Genomic DNA, 19,839 nt, shown 5'->3' with positions numbered 1-19,839 from the left:
GAAGGGTCTGTTTCCATACTGTACATCTCTATGACTCTATGTCAGAGGTAGTTTTTTTTTACACAGAGAGTGGTGGGTGCATGGAATGCACTGCCAGCAATAATAATAGAATCAGATACATTAGGGACATTTAAGTGACTCTTGGATAGGTATATGGAAGATAATACAATGAAGGGTACACAGGTGGTCTGAACTTAGAGTAAGATAAATGGTTGGCACAACATTGTGGGCTTAAGGGCCTATATTGTGCTGTGCTGTTCTATGTTCTAAGAGTGAGATTGATGGACAGGTAGATATCTCACAAAGAGAACTTCCTGCAATCAAATACTGAAATACCGGAAATATTAGATGCCTTATTATTGTACTTAGATACTCTTCTTGTAAGGTTACTTAGGAATTTCGAGGAAGTCTGTAGAGAGATACCAGTGTGTATAATTTGGATTAAGCAGGATGTGATTGGACAGCAATCAGTGTCCATGTCAATAAAACAATTTTTAAAAATCATTTGAGCCTAGATAAACAAGCTCACATGAAAATAGATTCAATGCATGTTTAAAAAAAAGATTTGATTGTATCTAGCCAAAGCAGCTAAAATTCAATAGTGATGTATGCTCCTAACCTGGATGGATTTACTAGATTCTGTACACTGTATAGAAAAGTAAGTGCGGTATCAAAAACGGATTCGTACTGAATGACTTGATTAGAAATTTGTATTGATTGGGTTAGCAGTGCTTCATTCCTTTCAAAGATTGATCTATTGAAGGGTTACTGCAAAGTACCTCAAACAGCAAACGCTAAAGAATCATCAGTTTTTATTACATCAAGTATATTATATCAATGTTGAGACACCACTTGGGTTTAAAACACCTCAGCTACATTCCAAAGTCTGTGTTTCAATTCTTTCCTAGGGTATCTGTCATTAATTTAGATGAACACACAGGAGCGCCTGGGAACAACATGCAAAACATTAGCCTTGTTTAAGCAGTTATGGTTTGATAATGAAGCTTGCCAAGACGGAGTTCACGAAAACAAGAGTAAACTGCTTACGATATACCGCGGAGTAAGGGTAATCATAAATCAAAATGAAGCATATCAACAATTACAGTGTTGATTTTCACATTTGTGATAATTCGTGGATTAGATCCGGCTGAGTCATGATTCTTTGCAGATGGAGACAAACTTAACATTTCATATTCGAATCAAGCTTGATGTTGGCAACATTACAACGAAATTGCAACTTTGCTATTTGCGTATTATGGGGACGTACTTGTTTCTTGTAAAAACATTGTATTCGAAAGATAACCCCACCTCGGTTAAATGTCGCACTCACTAATAAAAAAACAGAAGCACAATGTACTTTTGACAGCAGATATGGTTTAGCACTTGTAAAGCACGATGTAATTTATTATTAGCAAAACGAGGTGACCCTCCGGACATGTCGTTTCTAATTTAAATGAATGGACGCCGCGTCTTGGAACTCTCACCCGGAAGTACACAACATTGAACCATTTCCTGTCTTTGAATACGGTCTATCTGTTTCTACGGAGCATTCAGGTCTTTAGTTGTGACGTTAATACAAGCTAGCCGCGCATGCGCTGTTTTCTTGCCGGGTGTGAGTGGAAGGTCGCCATGGGTTTGGAGGATGAGGTGGTGTTGGCGGGGGGACCTGAGGTGAGACTGGGGAGAGGGAGCTGGGGGAGCAGCGGGAAATAAATGCGGGGCAGGGCGCAGCGGTCTGTAAATTGAGGCCAGGCGGTGAAAGTAGTATGTGGCTGGTGGAAGAGGGGAGTGCCAAGGACAAGCCTGAGCTGGGCCGCTGGGGGTGAGTCCAAGGACAGAGGCGGCTGTATAGCGCGCAAACCCTGGGTTCAATGAGCGGAGTTAGCGTTAGTCTGGCTCGTTTTCCTTTATAGACCAGATCAGCTCAGTAAATGGTCACGGTGATTGCTGACAGACGGCAGTACTGACTGACTTGTGTTGGCAGCATTTTCAACTTTTGTTCCTTGTTCTTTCAGCATTGTCTTTGGTTTTATTCGCTGGGAAGCACGCTTCCCCCAGCTCGTGGGATAGGTCCCAGGGCCAGTGATTCTAATTATTAAATAATGCCTTTCTTTCAGTTGCGGTCTGCTGATTGTAATGCGAGAACGTATAACAGTACAGCCCAGTACCAACTGTTTATCCTACTATAAGATCAAACCAACCTACATACCCTTCATTGTACTATCTTCCATGTGCCTATTCAAAAGTCGCTTAAATGTCCCTACTACCACTGCTAGCAGTGCATTCCATGCACCCACCACTCTGTGTAAAGAACCTATCTCTGACATCTCCCCTAAACCTTCTTCTAATTACCTTAAAATTATGGCCCCTTGTGATAGACATTTCTGTCATAGGGAAATGTCTCTGGCTATCCACTCTTATCTATGCCTCTCAACATCTTGTACACCTTTAATCCTCCTTTGCTCCAATGGGAAAAACCCTAGCTCCCTCAACCTTTCATCATGAGACCAGGCAATATCCTGGTAAATCTCCTCCACACCCTCTCTAAAGCTTCCTCATTTTTCTTATAATGAGGTGACCAGAACTGAACACAGTGTTCCAAGTGTGGTCTAATCAGGGGTCTGTAGAGCTGCAGCATAACCTTGTAGCTCTTAAACTCAATACCCCTGCAAAAGAAAACCAACACGCCACCCATCTCCTTAACTTTATGAACTTGGGTGGCAACTTTGTGGGATCTATGGGCATGGACCCAAAGATCCCTCTGTTTCTCCAAGCTGCCAACAATCCTGCCTTTAACCCTGTATTCTGCGTTAAAATGCAATCTTCCAAAATGAATCATTCACTATTTTTCACGTTGAATTCCATCTGCCGGTTAACAGCCCCGTTCTGCATCCTGTCAATGGCCTGTTGCAACCTATAACAACCCTCCACACTATCCACAACTCCACCAATCCTCCTGTCATCACCAAACTTACTAACCCACCCTTCCACTACTTCATCTAAGTCGATTATAAAAATCATCAAAGAGCAGAGGTCCCAGAACCGATCCCTGTGGAACACCACTGTCTGTCAAGCTCCAGGCTGAATGCTTTCCATCTACCACCATCCTCTGACTTCTTTGGACCAGCCAATTCTGTATCCAGGCAGCCAGATTTCTCTAACCCATGCCTCCTTTCATTCTGAATAAGCCTACCATGGGGAACCTTATCAAATGCCTTGCTAAAATCCATCTACACCACATCCACTGCTCTACCTTCTTCAGTGTGTTTTGTCACATCCTCAAGGAATTCAGTAAGGTTTGTGAGGCATGACTTACTCTTCTCAAAGCCATGCTGACTATCTCTGATCAGACTCTGGTTTTCCAAGTAATCATGAATCCTGTCTCTCAGAATCCTCTCCAGTACTTTGCCCACCACTGATGTAAGACTGACTGGTCTGTAATTCCCAGGATTATTCCACTTCCTTTTCTTGTACAAGGGAATAATATTTGTCACCCTCCAATCATCTGACACTACTCCAGTAGACCATGAGAACAAAAAGATCATCACCAAAGGCGCAGCAATCTCTTCCCTCACTTTCTGTATGAACCTGGGGTATATCCCGTCTGGCCCAGGGGATTTATCCAGCCTTATGTTTTTCAAAATTTTCAGCACATCCTCCTTCCTAACATTGACCTGTTCTAGCATATCAGTCTGTTTCACGCTGTTCTCTGAAATGTCAAGGTCCCTCTCAATAGTGAATACTGAAGCAAAGTATTCATTGAGGAGCTCCCCTACCTCCAACAAGGATTATGGGTAATCCAAGAGGACAGGAAAAATTTCTAGCTGTAACGGGCTACTCCTTTTTCTGAGATATTTTAAGTGTTGGAGGAAGTTTCCTGGAATTCCAGGAGCAGCAATTACTGTTTTATATGTAATTGCATTGTTTTGGAACTTTGGAGGAAAAAAAAAGTCAAAAACAGACAAAGGCAGCACATGGTGAGGTCAGTGCAGTTGGGGAGAGAGAGAGAGAAAACGCGCATGTGCGAGAGAACCCACACTGGTAACTGACACAGCAGTGAACCTGCGCAGTTACTGCCTTTGCTGTTGAATTCATGTATCACTGGACATCGGAGTGCATCTGGGAAAATAAACAAAGTGAAATTCGCAACTGACCTTGGAGGAACCTATTTGGGAGAAGTCGCAGCACTGAGACCGATAAGTGAATAGTTTTAAGTGTGGCCTTGGGGAATCTGCATCACTGCATAGAATGGGTTCTTTCTTGATTGTTTTATTGAGAGAGTCTTAAGCCATAGTATTAAGTTAGCCTGGAGCAGTGTTTTATAGAAGAATAAGATGGTGCTATTTTCTGGGTCTGCAGATTGGAAGAAGCTAAAATGGCCCTTAGTAGAGTGATATGCTCCTCTTAACAAATGTAGGAGTTCAGGGAGAGTTTGTGTTATTGAGGTTCATATCTGCAATAAATGCCATTGGTTGTGAATCCTATCAGATCGAATGGAACGGTTGGAGCAACAGTTAGAGGCAATGACGAATTTACCAGAACAAGAGGGTGTGATGGATGGCAGTTATAGCAAGGGAGAAAAGTCTCAGATACAGTAAAATTGATGAGATATCATAGCAATGGCTCAGGGATGAACAGGACTGACAGGCTAATGTTCCAGGATACAAATGCTACAGGAAGGACAGAAAGGGAGGCAAGAGAGGAGGGGTAGTGGCATTTTTGGTAAGGGATAGCATTACAACTGTAGGAAAGGTAAGAGAAGTAGGCAGATAGTGCGGGAGTCTTCTGTGGCTATCCTCATTTCAAACCAGTATTCTGTGTTGGAAAATGTATGGGGGTACTGGATTCTGAGGGGAATATAGCACAAACAGCCAAGTTTCTGGTATCGAAGATGGCTGTAATGCCATGAGGGGTACGTTGGGTTCCAAGAGATCGATTTGTGTTGGGGACTGTCTAGTCTGAGGCACAGACAGACGTTTGTGGCCAGCAGTGAAAATTCAGAATGGTGTGTTGCTTCCCTGGTGCCAGGGTCAAGGATATCTTGGAGAGGGTGCAGAATGTTCACAAGAGGGAGAGGGGCCAGCAGGAGGTCTTTGTACACATTGGAACCAACAACATAGGAAGGAAAAAGGTTGAGATTCTGAGGGGAGAATATGGAGAGTTAGGCAGGAATGTAAAAAGGAGATCCTCTAGCAATAATATCTAGATTACTCCTAGTGCTGTGAGCTACTGAGGGCAGGAATAAGAGGATAGAGCAGATGAATGCATGGTTGAGGAGCTGGTGTATGGGAGAAGGATTCACATTTTTGGATCATTGGAATGTCTTCTTGGGTAGGAGTGACCTGTATAAGAAGGACAGATTGCACCTGAATTGGAAGGGGACTAATGTACTGGCAGGGGGATTTGCGAGAGCTGCTTGGGAGAATTTATACTAGTAAGGTGGGGGGAGGGCGAGGACCCAGGGAGGTAGTGAGGAAGGAAATCAATCCGAGACTGGTCCAGTTGAGAAAAGAAGCAAGCCAAAGAGTCAGGCCAGGCAAGGGCAAAGCAGAGAACAACGTAGGACTGATGAATTCAACTGCATTTATTTCAATGCAAAGGGCCTGACAGGGAAGGCAGATGAACTCAGGGCATGGTTAGAAACATGGGACTTGGGGTATCATAGCAATTACAGAAACGTGGCTCAGGGATGGACAGGACTGACAGGTTAATGTTCCCGGATATAAATGCTACAGGAAGGACAGAAAGGGAGGCAAGAGAGGAGGGGGAGTGGTGTTTTTGGTAAGGGACAGCATTACAGTTGTACTGAGGGAGAATATTCCCGGAAATACATCCAGGGAAGTTATTTGAGTGGAACGGGGAAATAAGAAAAGGATGATCACCTAATTGGGATTGTATTATAGACCCCCTGATAGTCAGCAGGAAATTGAGAAACAAATTTGTAAGGAGATTTCAGTTATCTGTAAGAATAATAGAGTGGTTATGGTAGGGAATTTTAACTTTCCAAACATAGACTGGGACTGTCATAGTGTTAAGGGTTTAGATGGAGAGGAATTTGTTAAGCATATACAAGAAACTTTTCTGATTCTAGTAGGTACGTCTACATACTGAGAAGGTGCAAAACCTGACCTACACTTGGGAAATAAGTCAGGGCAGGTGACTGAGGTGTCAGTGCGGGAACAGTTTGGGGGCCAGTGACTATAATTCTGTTACTTTTAAAATAGTTTTGGAAAAAGGATGGACCAGATCTAAAAGTTGAAGTTCTAAATTGGAGAAAGGACAATTTTGACGGTATTTGGCAAATAAGAGTTAAGGAAAATCCAAAGGGTTTTTTCAAATACATTAAGAACAAAAGGGTAACTAGGGAGAGAAAAGGGCCCCTCAAAGATCAGCAAGGCTGGAGCTGCAGGAGATGGGGGAGTTACTAAATGAGTATTTTGCATCAGTGCTTACTGTGGCAAAGGACATGGAAGATATAGAATGTAGGGAAATAGATGGTGACATCTTGAAAAATGTCCATATTACAGAGGAGGAAGTGCTGGATGTCTTGAAATGTGTAAAACTCCCAGGACCTGATCAGGTGTACCCTAGGAATCTGTGGGAAGCTAGGGAAGTGATTGCTGGGCCCCTTGCTGAGATATTTGTATCATCGATAGCACAGGTGAGGTGTCAGAAGACTGGAGGTTGGCTAATATGGTGCCACTGTTTAAGAAAGGTAGTAAGGACAATCCAGGGAACAGGTGAGCCTGACATCTGTGGTGGACAAGTTGTTGGAGGGTATCCTGAGGGACAGGATGTATGTGTATTTGGAAAGGCAAGGATTGATTAGGGATAGCCAACATGGCTTTATGCGTAGGAAATCATGTCACACAAAATTGATTGAGTTTTTTGAAGAAGTAGCAAAGAAGATTGATGAAGGCAGAGCGGTAGATGTGATCTATGTGGACTTCAGTAAGGCGTTTGACAAGGTTCCCCATGGGAGACTGGTTAGCAAGGCTTGATCTCATGGAATACAGGGAGAACTAGCCATTTGGATACAGAACTGGCTCAAAGGTAGAAGACCGTGTGGTGGAGGAGGGTTGTTTTTCAGATTGGAAGCCTGTGACCAGTGGAGTGCCACAAGGATCGGTGTTGGGTCCACTACTTGTCGTCATTTATATAAATAGTTTGGATGTGAGCTTAAGAGGTATAGTTAATAGGTTTGCAGATGACACCAAAATTGGAGGTATAGTGGACAGCAAAGAAGGTTACCTCTGATTACAATGGGATCTAGATCAGATGAGCCAGTGGGCTGAGGAGTGGCAGATGGAGTTTTATTTATATAAATGCGATAAATGGTCCACAGTTCCCTGGCTTGACCTTACTATCTTTCTTAAACAGTCGCATTTTGGGCAAGCAAATCTTAGGAGGACTTCTACACTTAATGGTAAGGTCCTAGGAAGTGTTGCTGAATAGAGACCTTGAAGTGCAGGTTCATAGCTCCTTGAAAGTAGAGTTACTGGTGGATAGGATAACGAAGAAGGTGCTGGAAAAGTGCAGCAGGCCAGGCAGCATCCGAAGAGCAGGGGAATTGACGTTTTGGGCATAAGCCCTACTTCAGGAATGAGGTTGATGTGCCAAGCGATCTGAGATAAAAGGTTGGGGGGGGCATTTGGGGGAGTGGCGCTGGGAATACGATAGGTGGAAGGAAGTGAGGGTGATAGGCCGGAGAGGTCGGGAAGAAGATTGCAGGTCAAGAGGGCGGTGCTGAATCCGGGGGTTGGGACTGAGATAAAGTGGGGGGAGGGGAAATGAGGAAGCTGGAGAAATCTACATTCATCCCTTGTGGTTGGAGGGTTCCTAGGCAGAAGATGAGGTGCTCTTCCTCCAGGCGTCGTGTGGCCAGGGTCTGGCGATGGAGGAGGCCAAGGACCTGCATGTTCTTGGCGGAGTGGGAGGGCGAGTTAAAGTGTTCAGCCACGGGGCGGTTGGTTGGTTGGTGCGGGTGTCCCAGTCCCAACCCCGGTTTCAGCACCGCCCTCTTCACGTTCAATCTTCTTCCCGACCTCTCTGCCCCCATCTCCTCTCCAGCCTATCACCCTCACCCTCGCCTCCTTCCACCTATCGTATTCCCAGCACCCCTCCCCCAAATCTCCCCCCCCCCCCCCCCCCCCCCCCCTCCACCTTTTATCTCCGCTTGCTTGGCACACCAGCCTCATTCATGAAGAAGGGCTTATGTCCGAAACGTCGATTCTCCTGCTCCTCGGATGCTGCCTGGCCTGCTGCGCTTTTCCAGGGCCACACTTTTCAACTCTGGTCTCCAGCATCTGCAGTCCTCACTTTTTCCTAACGAAGAAGGTGTTTGGTATGCTTTCTTTTATTATTCAGTGCATTGAGTACAGGAGTTGGAGGTCATATTGTGGCTGTACAGGATATTGGTTAGGCGACTGTTGAAATTTTGCATGCAATTCTGGTCTCCTTCCAATCAGAAAGATGTTGTAAAACTTGAAAGGGTTCAGAAAAGATTTACAAGGATGTTGCCAGGGTTGGACGATTTGAGCTGTAAGGAAAAGTTGAATAGGCTAGAGCTATTTTCCCTGGAACATCGGAGGCTGAGGGGTGACCTTATAGAGGTTTATAAAATTGTGAGGGGTATGGATAAGATAAATAGACAAAATATTTTCCTGGGGTTGGGGTAGTCCAAAACTAGAGGGCATAGGTTTCGATGAGAGGGGCAAGATATAAGCAAGACCTAAAGGGCAACTTTTCCACGTACAGGGTGGTGTATGTGTGGAATGAGCTGCCAGCGGAAGTGGTGGAGGCTGGTACAATTGCAAAATTTTCAAGGCATTTGGATGAGTATATGCACAGGAAGGATATGGGCCGGTTGCTGGCAAGTGGGACTGCACTGGGTTGGGATATCTGGTTGGCGTGGATGAGTTGGACTGAAGGGTCTATTCCCGTGCTGTACCTCTCTGAGTCTGAGTCCACGCGCAAGTTCCCTCCACTATCCATAATCGGCCCAACCCTCAGTAAGGCCATTCTCTTGTTCCTCACTTAAGTGTAGACCACCTTAGGGTTTTCCTTAATCCTACCCCCTTAATCCTGCCCCGTTCTAACACTCATGAGGCCATTCCTCTATTCCTTTCAGGCTACCTGTATGCCTCTAGAACCCTGTCTGATCTTTGCCTTCTCAACTTTAAGTAAGCTTGCTTGTTCCTCGTGACTAGATGTTCCACATGACTTGTCAGCCAAGGTTCTTGTAACCTATGATAATATTGTCAACCTAAAAAAGAACCATTCCGCCATCTGTAACAAATCATGCCTTTCTAAATTGAAAAGCGGAAGTTGTTAAGAGAGAGCAAATATTTTAAGTCTAATTACTTTTTTTGGAACTGTTATAATGGTCAGGACACCAGACATATATCCAGGTTTTCCATTTTCTCCTGAGGTTCCTCTTTACAATCCACCGCATTTACCAAGATTTTTATCCCTTGGGTTGTAAGTTTGCTTGCTGAGCTGGTGGGTTTGTTCTCAGACACTTCGTCACGGTGTGAGTAAACATCATCACTGAGCCTCCGGTTAAGGGTCGGTGTTCTATCCTGTTTTGCTTTTTGTGTGTCTTGGTTTATTGCGGTAGGTCTGATAATTTCCAGCTCTGTTTCTGAGGAATTGGTAAATGTGGTCCAAATCTATATGTTTGTTAATGGGGTTCTGGTTTGAATGCCAGGCCTCTAGGAATTCCTGTGTGTGTTTTTGTTTAGCTGTCCCTGGACAAACTGGCAGGAAGCTAGCCACAAGGATACGTGAGCGTCAAAAGGCATGACTATCACTGGTATCCATACATACAGACGAAGAGGGATACCAATTCGACTGGGATAAACTAAACAAATACATGTGCAGGGATTCCTAGAGGCTTGGCATTCAAACTGGAACTCCATTAACAAGCATATAGATTTGGAACTCTTTTACCAAACTCTCAGAAACAATCAGAAGTGATATCCCCTACTACAACAAACCAAGATACAGAAATAGCACACAGGATAGAACATCAATACTTCACTGGAAGCTAACTGATGTGACCTAGCATGGTGATGAAACATCTAAGAACAAACCTACCAGCTTAGCGATCAAACTTACAACCTGATCCACAGCTACAAAGTCTTCTCCCAAATCTCAATTTTTATCCCTCCTGATGTCTCTTTCTGTTTTTGTTCTATTCTGTGACTTAGAAAAGTACCATGTAAATAGAGTTATAGAGATGTATAGCATGGAAACAGACCATTCGGTCCAACCCGTACATGCTGACCATGTATCCCAACCCAATCTAGTCCCACCTGCCAGCACCTGGCCCATATCCCTCTAAACCCTTCCTATTCATATACCCATCCAAATGCCTTTTAAATGTTGCAATTGTACCTGCCTCTACCACTTCCTCTGGCAGCTCATTCCATATCCGTACCACCCTCTGTGTGAAAAAGTTGCCCGTTAGGTCTCTTTTATATCTTTTCCCCCCTCTCCCTAAACCTATGCCCTTTGTTCTAGACTCCCCAATCCCAGGTAAAAGACTTGGTCTATTTATCCGATCCATGTCCCTCATAATTTTGTAAATCTCTATAAGGTCACCCCTCAGCCTCCGACGCTCCAGGGAAAACAGCCCCAGTCTGTTCAGCCTCTCCCTATAGCCCAAATCCTCCAACCCTGGCAAAATCCTTGTAAATCTTTTCTGAATCCTTTCAAGTTGCACAACATCTTTCTGATAGGAAGGAGACCAGAATTGCACGCAATATTCCAACAGTGGCCTAACCAATGTCCTGTACAGCCGCAACATGATCTCCCAACTCCTGTACTCAATTCTCTGACCAATAAAAGAAAGCATACCAAACACCGCCTTCACTATCCTATCTACCTGCGACTCCACTTTCAAGGAGCTATGAACCTGCACTCCAAGGTCTCTTTGTTCAGCAACACTCCCTAGGACCTTACCATTAAGTGTATAAGTCCTGCTAAGTTTTGCTTTCCCAAAATGCAGCACCTTACATTTATCGGAATTAAACTCCATCTGCCACTTCTCAACCCATTGACTCATCTGGTCAAGATCCTGTTGTAATCTGAGGTAACCCTCTTTGCTGTCCACTACACCTCCAGTTTTGGTGTCATCTGCAAACTTATTAACTGTACCTCTTATTCTCGCATCCAAAACATTTATGTAAATAACAAAAAGTAGAGGACCCAGCACCGATCCTTGTGGCACTCCACTGGTCACAGGCCTCCAGTCTGAAAAACAACCCTCTACATAGTTGTAATGTAACTTATAATTCATCAGTTCCTATGTATTACTAATCATGTTGCTTCTTCTTAGGATGAAGAGGAGGAAGAAGAAGAAGTGGTGGTGAGTATGTAAAATAAATTGCTGTAAATTCCAGTTATCTGGAAATTCTCATTTGATTTTTATAGCTTGTACTTAGGATGTAAGGCTCTATTTAATGTCTCAAAGTAGGTCAGGCAACATGTAAGGAGAAGGAGAGCCGACATTTCAAGTATCAGGAATGTGGGAGGGGGTGGGGGAAGGGGACTGAGATATAAAATAGTAGAGTGGTGGGGGGAAGGTAGCTGGAAAAGCAATTGGTAGATGCAGGTGGGGAGTGACGGTGATAATTTGGAGGGGAGGGTGGAGGGGATAGTTAGGAGGGATGATGGGCATGTAGGACAGTTCAAGAGGGTGGTGCTGCATTGTAGGATCTGGGATGAGGTTGGGAGGGGCGATGGGGAAACTGGTGAAGTTATTTAATGCCCATATTTGCCCTAAGAAAATGGTAATTGATTTATTTCTCCAAAAGAGTAGGGGACACGTTTTTAAGGTGAGAAGAGAGAGATTTTTAAAAAAAGAATGTGGCAGATTTTTTACACAGGATGGTTTGTTTGTGGAATGAACGTCCTGAGGACTACCTGTAGGAAGAATGTTGTGAAACTTGAAAAGAGTTCAGAAAGATTCGCAAGGACGTTGCCAGGGTTCTTAAAATTGTTCTTAAAAAGATATCATGTGTATCTAGCAGCTAAGGTTGAAAATTGTCCAGGTGTGTCCTGTCTGAATGAGGCAAGACAGGTCAAACTATGCCAGTTACCACCCAACTGGTCTACTTTCAATCACCTGAAATAACCATTATCCAATAGTACTTAGAGTCATAGAGATGCACAGCACAGAAATAGACTCTTTGGTCCAACTCGTCCATGCCGACTAGATATCTCAACCCAATCTAGTCCCACCTGCCAGCACCCAGCCTCCAAATCCTTCCTCTGCAGCCCATTCCACACACGCACTACTCTCTGCATGAAAACGTTGCCCCTTAGGTCACTTTATATCTTTCCCCTCTCACCCTAAACCTATGTCCTCTAGTTCTGGACTCTCCCACCTAAGGGAAAAGATCTTTTGCCTATTTAGCCTATCTCCAAGCCCCTCATAATTTTGTAAACCTCTATAAGGTCACCACTCAGCCTCCAATGCTCCAGGGAAAACAGCTCCAGCCTATTCAACCTCTCCCTAGAGCTCAAATCCTCTAATCCTGGCAATATTCTTGTAAATCTTTTCTGAGCCCTTTCGAGTTTTACAACATCTTTCCGATAGAAAGGAGACCAGAATTGCATGCAGTATTCCAAAGTGGCCTAACCAATGTCCTGTATAGCCGCAACATGTCTTCCCAACTCCTGTCCTCAATACTCTGACCAATATAGAAAAGCATACCAAACACCACCGTCACTATCCTATCTACATGTGACTCTACTTTCAAGGAGCAATGAACCTGCACTCCCCAAGGTCTCTTTGTTCAGCAACACTCTCTAGGACCTTACAATTAATTGTATAAGTCCTGCTAAGATTTGTTTTCCCAAATTGTAGCACCTCGCGTTTATCTAAATTATTAAACCTCAGCTTATTGTTTCATCTGATCAAGGTCTCATTGTAATCTGAGGTAACCTTCTTCACTGTCCATGACATCTCCAATTTTGGTGTCACCTGCAAACTTACTAATTATACCTCTTAAGTTCACGTCCAAGTCATTTATATAAATGACGAAAAGCAGTGGACCCAGCACCGATCCTTCTGGCACTCTACTGGTCACAATCTGGAAAACAACCCTCCACCACCACACTCTGTTTTCTACCTTCAAGCCAGTTCTACATCCAAATGGCTAGTTCTCCCTGTATTCCATGAGATCTAACCTTGCTAACCAGTCTCCCATGGGGAACCTTGTTGAATGCCTTACTGAAGTACACTTAGATCACATCTACCGCTCTGCTCTCGTCAATCCTCTTTGTTGCTACATCAAAAAACTCAATCTAGTCCCACCTGCCAGCAGCCAGCCTCCAAATCCTTCCTCTGCATCCCATTCCACACCCATTGGGTTGGGATATCTAGTCGGCATGGACAAGTTGGACCAATCAAGTTTGTGAGCCATCATTTCCCACCCACAAAGCCATGTTGACTATCCCTAATCAGTCCTTGCCTTTCCAAATACACATACGTTCTGTCCCTCAGGATTCCCTCTAACAACTTACCCACCATTGACGTCAGGCTCATTAGCCTATAATTCCCTGGCTTGTCCTTACTACCTTAAATAGTGGTACCACGTTAGCCAACTTCCAGTCTTCTGGCACCTTATGGTACTTATTCACAACACACTTCTGCGTTTGAGTTCTGTCATGTCCTCTCAGCTGCTGTTTTATACACAGTCCAAACACTGACACAACACCAGTGGTGAGGTGAAAATTATTTTCTTTAACATTAATGCAGCATATGCCAGAGTGAAGGAGACCAAGTAAAACTGTAGTTGTTGGAATCAAGGGTAGAAGAGGGGTCCCAAACATTACTGTAGGAATTTCTCAAGTGTCCTAGGCCAAGACATCTTTAGCGGCTTGATCAATAACATTCCCTTTACCATAATGCCAGGAATGCAAAACTCATCACCAAAATGTTCAGTGCTATTTGGGACTTCTCCAATACAGAAGCAACCTGGATAACACTCAGACTTAGTCTGAGAGAGTCTTACCATCTCCCCATGACATTGTGGCATCACTAAATTACCACAATTGACTTCCTGATATCCTATTTCCTGACCCTTCTGGTTGCTGAGGACCCATCCTCTCACTGAATCCCTTGCAGCCCCTCTAACTCCCTAATTCGTCCTGCTGCTAACTGACTGACTTGGGCCTGTGATTTTGCCTAACGAAGTGTCTTGGTGATGACCATGTGAGCTTTACCTCTCGCCAGCTTCTTGCTCCTTGACTCTTCACCCTATTTGCCTTTCTTGAACCTGAAATTCTAATCAAGGTTCAGGTTTTGTCTGAAGCTGGCTCTGCAGGCTGCCAAAGTGTTCTGCTGGAGCTAACTTTTTTTTCAAATGCTCCACTAGCAGCTGCTCCTTCCTGAAGTTTTGCTGTTAGCAAGGATTTGGGAATGAGTGAGAGGCAGGAAGAGCAGCTTCAGGTGATGTGCTGTTGCTGAGCCAGCAGTTATTGCCCATTCTTAATTGCTGTCAGGAAAGTAGGTGTGATCATTTAGTGTAGGAACATTTACACTGCTGTTAGTGAAGGAGTTCAAGCATTTTGAGCTAGTGACACTGAAGGAATGGTGATATATTTCCAAGTCAGGCTGGTGATTGTCTTGGAGGGGAAATTACAGGTGGTGGTGTTCCCACATGTCTGCTGCCCCTGTCCTTCTAGGGGGTAGTAGTTTTAGGATATGGAAGGTGCTGTCTTAAGGAATCTTGGTGAGTTTCTACAATGCATTTTGTTAATTGTGCATTGCTGTTCCAGTGTGTCAGTGGTGGAGGGAGTGTATGTGGATGTGTTGTCAATCGAGGTCTGGTTTGACCTGGATGATGCCAACTTAGAGTGTTGCTGGAGCAGCACTCATTCAGGCAAGTGGTGAGAATTCCATCACACTCCTGACTTGTGCTGGACAGGCTCTGGAGTTGGAGGTGAGTTATGTGCTGTAGGATTCTTCACCTCTCACTTGTTCTTGTAACCACAGTGTGTTTGCCTAGTCCAGTTTGCTTTTTGGTCAGTGGTAACCCTCAGCATGTTAATAACAGGGGAATTCAATGATGGCAATGCCATTGCATACGATGGTTGTATTCTCTCTTGTTGGAGATGTTTGTTGCCTGGCACTCATGTAGCTTGAAGTTACTTACCACTCGTCAGCCCATATGTGGACATTGTCTGGGTCTTACTGCATTTGACCTTGGGCTACTTCAGTATCTAAGGAATCATGAGTGGTGCTGGACATTGTGCAGTCATCAATGAACATCCCGTTTCTGACCTTTATGGGAGGAAAGTTATGAATGAGGCAACTGATGATGGTTGGGTCTAGGACAACACATTGAGGAACTCCTGCAGAGTTGTCCTGGAGCTGAGTTGACCCTCACTTTACTGATAGGCTGATGGGGCAGTCATTGACTACATTGGATTTGACCTGCTTTTTATGGGATAGCACATATTTGGCCAATTTTCCACATTACCGGGTCAATTCCATTCTTGTAATTGTATTGGAAGAATTTGGCTAGGAACGAGCAAGTTTTGCAGCTCATCTGCAATAATAATGAATATTGTCTGGACCCATAGCCTTTATAATACACAGCACCTTCAACTGTTTCTTGATATGTGGAGTCCTCATTGGTTGAAGACTGGCATCTGTGATACCTGGAAACTACACAGCATGATGAAATTAATCATCTGTTCTGCATGTCTGGCAGGAGATGGTTGCAATTATTTGTCTTTTTTGCAGTAATGTGCTAGGCTTCCCATATTACTCAGGCTGGGCATGTTTGTGGAGACTCCTCCTCCTCCAGTTAGTCATTTAATTGTCCATCATTGTTCATGACTGGCAGGACTGCAGAGTTTACATCTGATCTACTGACTCTGGAATCGCTTAGCTCTGCATTACTTGCTGCTTATGCTGTTTGGTATGCGCATAGTCCTGTGTGGCTTCATCATGTTGACACCTCATGTTTAAATATGCCTGGTACTGTTTCTTGATTTTTGATTAAATCAGATTCCCAGGTTTGATGGTAGTGATAGTGATATACTGGATCGTGAGTTTGTAGCTTGTGGCTGAGTGCAGCTCCACTGCTGCTGATGGCCCACAGCACCTCTCATGCGTGCCTGGTCTTGAGTTGCTAGATCTATTTGAAATCTATTCCATTTAGCATGGTGGTGGTGCCACACAGCATGGAATATATACTTAATGTGAAGGCTGGACTAGTCTCTGCAAGGACAGTAGTTACTCCTTATACTACTGTCATGGACAAATGCATCTATGATAGGCAGATTGGTAAAGATGTGGTGAAGTATGTATTTTAGCTCACATTTCACCCTGATACCATGAGACCACAGTGGGCCAGAAGTCAATGAGGATTCTCTGGGCAGCCTCCTCCTGACTGAATTCAACTGTGTTACTGCCTCTGCTGAGTCTTTGTCTCAAAGAACACCGTGATTTATTTGGCCTTGAATATCAAAAGGTTTGCACAGGGCTAGCAGATTTTTGAAATGCAACTGTGGGAATAACTAACTGTGGCAGCCCTTGAACCTGTGTACTCAACTGAAGTGAAGAGCAGTGGAAATATGGGCAGTATACAGCAACATGAAGTGAAGATAATATTATTGTATGCATATAATGTATATGCAATATAATACACTAAATTGCATGGAGGTATATTGTGTGTGTACCTACACCATGTGGACTGTAGCTATTTGAAAAGTAGCTCACTACCACCACCTTGAAGGCATTGGATGAACAATAAATGCTAGCCTTGCCAGTGGTCTTCAAATTGAATCAAATTAGCTTTATTGTCAAGAATAATTTTAAAATTAATTGTGTAACACAGTTGACATCATCCGTGCGACTTTTACAAACTTGTCTGCATACTGTGTCCATTATTTATTTCCTTTTCTTTTAATTCCTTGTTTCTTTTCATCATAAAGACACTTAGATTGCTTCCTGTTGCTACATATTTCTATCATTGAGCCAAAGCAACAAGAAGACTTAGCGGCGCTTAAATAGTTTCACATTAACAATAGTTATCCATTTGAAAGCGAAATATACAGATTTGTTCTGACATTGCAATCAGCTTGCAATGAGTTAACAAAATGGTTTTATTACTGTCATACTCTTTCACCACCCTTTCCATCTTAACTCCCATAAAGATCCTGTTACTTATCCCATACAGTAAATGAGCATTCAACCCCCAGACCTTTACTGTTGGTGTTTTTAACTTCATTTTGACAGAGCTGCACGAGTCAAGTGACTAATTTCCAGTTTGTTTGTTACCTCTTCTGCTTTGGCTATTGGGTTAAAGTTATATTTTTGCCTGTTAAAGTAGTTCAAACAAAAACATGAAGCTACATTCTGATTATCTGTATAGCTCCTACATTGAGGGAACATTTAAACTTTGAGGAGATGAAGTTAGCATATCCATAATCAGTGCAAGCTACTATCTCAAATTTATAGCTAACACTGCTGCTGTTGCATCCCATTTCCTCCATTTCTTAATTCCTGGAGAACTTGGAGCCAGTCAACCTGAAACCTTTCCCTATCCTTGATGCTCTACTCTGGCATTCTTTACTTTTAAGAACCTCCTAACACGCGATGTTAACCTTTCAGAGATCTAGTCAAATAAATTTGAGAATTAAATCTAATTTGGTAACCCTGAATGTCAACTTCTTGAAAACAAGAATTTAGTGGACAAATGCCTAAAGTTTAGTATTAAACACATTTACAAAAATGAAGGTACTTTTAAAATTTATTTGATTTGTTTAAAACATTTTGTTATGCCTGTACAGGATCCCATAATAGCAATTAGAGAGCGGTGTGAGAAGATCGAAAAGTGTGTAAAGCTACAAGAAATATTGGATGCCTGTACAGAGCGAGTAAATTCTAGAACACAAACAGAAGAAACCTGTACTGAGGAACTGTTTGACTTTTTGCATGCCAGGGACCATTGTGTAAGTTCTTTGCTTCTAAATACATTTCCAAATTATTACTTTAATCTTTCGGGAGGACTTTTAATTGTCCTTGTGTTGGGTCTTCATTCTCATATTTTGTTTTGTAAACTGTTTGGTGGTACACAGTTCTGTTGTACTGACATAGTTCTGTGCAGTTTTTTTTGACTCTGATACTGAAATCTATCTTGAGTATTTGTTGGAGGTTACATGAAAAAGATTTAATTTTTTTAATTGATATTACTTGAAGTGCCTGATTTTCTTTAATCACATTAAAGAAGCATTAAATAAATGCTTTTAATTTATGTAACCAGAATTAATCATTGGGAAGTAAGGCATCAGTATAAATCTTCAAGAATTTTGATAGAAATTTAAACATTTTATTTCTAGAATTGCTGAATGATATGGTACAGAAAGAGAGCACTTGGACCATTTGTGCCTCTTATGACTTTGTAAGAGCTCTCCAGTTAGTCTCAATTCCCATCCTTGCCTCATAACAAGATTTGCTGTAGTTTTAAAATCATTTTTCTGTAGTTTTTTTGTAAGATAAATGAAAAGTATGCTAATTTGTCTATATGTGGCCTCTCTAGCAATTGGAAAGCAACAAATCCATTTTGTTTTGATGCACTTAAGTTAGAAATTTCCTTCCAGTTCAATTAAAAGAAATTGATGTACAACTGTTCCCATTCTGCTCTGTCTCATTCAGTCTGCACACTCAGGAATGAAACTCTTTTTTTTGTTCCAGGTGGCTGCAGATATCTTGAGTAAGTTAAAGTGAAGTCCAGTGCCCAAGGAACTCCCAGTGTTTCAGGATTCAAAATGTTTGTGGAATTTGGTTATTCATTGAGTAATAACTTTGTGAGAAATGAATCCTTTTATCCATTGTACAATGATTCAGGCATTGCCTTTGTCAAAGGTTTACTGTATTTGTGATTGAATTTGGAGCCAGACATTGTTTAGTTATTCTTGACATTATAAATAAATTTATTGAGCCAGAACTTGGATAATGTTGTCTTTCTCCTTTATTAATTTTGTTTAGACTTCTAGTTTAGAATTGAAACAGATACCCCTGTACTGAAGTGATAGGTGTAACTTTTCTACAAATAGTTTCTTTTAATCCTCTCCCACTTTATAGTGCTGTCTCAACTAAACCATTTATATTGCTGACAATACCTTAACTCCATTTACCTGCTTTGGTCCCATGTCAACTGTTTTAACTTTAGATAAGGAAAATGGTTTAGCAAGCTGAATCATTTTCTTCACCTGAAATTTAACAAGACAAGCAAATGAAGATAAAATACAGATTAGTCAAAAAAACTCTTTCAAATGATGGATTGACAGGGGTTGAACAGCTGCCTCTTCTGCTCAATTCTGCAATATGCTTTTGTACCACTGGTGCTGCAACAGTTGTCACTTGGTATTCATTCCCATTTGTTCTCTAGGAATTAGTAACTTAATCGCATGTACCATTGAGGAGCAGATGTAGATTGTTCTACTTCTCAAGTCTGCACCACCATTAAATAAGATCATGGTTGGTCTTCATCCTTACCTACAGCTTCCCTCACTACTTCCATATACTTTGATTGTTGTTCGTATCCAAAGATCAATTAATTTCTACTACCAATTTGTTTGTTGTAATTCAGGAGTAAGTCATTCAGCCCTTCACCATTTGGTAAGGTCATTGCTGATCTGATTTTGGCCTCATTGCATATATTAAAATACAAAAGGAATGGCAGTTCTTTATAGTTTAATGAATCTTAGAATTTTTTAAACCCTCTTTTAGTTTAGAAATTTCTCCTCACTTCAGTCTTAATGACTAACCCTTGTGTGTACGTAATATTCTACTATCTTATGCAGTTGGTAGTG

General features: G+C 42.5%; 1 protein-coding gene across 2 annotated transcripts; it reads left to right on the top strand.

Moving 5' to 3' along the window:
- Positions 1–1,553: 1,553 nt before the first annotated feature.
- On the top strand, positions 1,554–18,971 carry uqcrh (ubiquinol-cytochrome c reductase hinge protein). 2 transcript variants are annotated; one of them, XM_043698988.2, is made up of 4 exons: positions 1,554–1,671; positions 11,342–11,371; positions 17,815–17,976; positions 18,719–18,971. In XM_043698988.2, the coding sequence occupies exons 1-4, from the start codon at positions 1,591–1,593 to the stop codon at positions 18,749–18,751; spliced, it is 306 nt and encodes a 101-aa protein (XP_043554923.2). In that variant the 5' UTR covers positions 1,554–1,590; the 3' UTR covers positions 18,752–18,971. The 2 variants fall into 2 exon arrangements, with proteins under 2 accessions (XP_043554923.2, XP_087846653.1); XM_087990527.1 differs by having other exon boundaries at positions 1,576–1,671; positions 11,342–11,368.
- The last annotated feature ends 868 nt before the right edge of the window (positions 18,972–19,839 follow it).

Source organism: Chiloscyllium plagiosum, unplaced genomic scaffold, assembly GCF_037043375.1.
Source record: "Chiloscyllium plagiosum isolate Xiang-an unplaced genomic scaffold, Cpla_swu_hap1 HiC_scaffold_9, whole genome shotgun sequence".
Lineage (NCBI taxonomy): Eukaryota > Metazoa > Chordata > Chondrichthyes > Orectolobiformes > Hemiscylliidae > Chiloscyllium > Chiloscyllium plagiosum.
Note: the sequence above shows the minus strand (reverse complement) of the source record. Positions and strands in the feature narration are given on the sequence as shown.

Bases quoted from the DNA above. Each gene is read 5' to 3' on its own strand.
- uqcrh (XM_043698988.2), top strand. From the start codon at position 1,591: ATGCGCTGTTTTCTTGCCGGGTGTGAGTGGAAGGTCGCCATGGGTTTG. The intron at 11,372-17,814 runs GTGAGTATGTAA...ATGCCTGTACAG, and splicing joins AGGAAGAAGAAGAAGTGGTG to GATCCCATAATAGCAATTAG. The intron at 17,977-18,718 runs GTAAGTTCTTTG...TTTTTGTTCCAG, and splicing joins TGCATGCCAGGGACCATTGT to GTGGCTGCAGATATCTTGAG.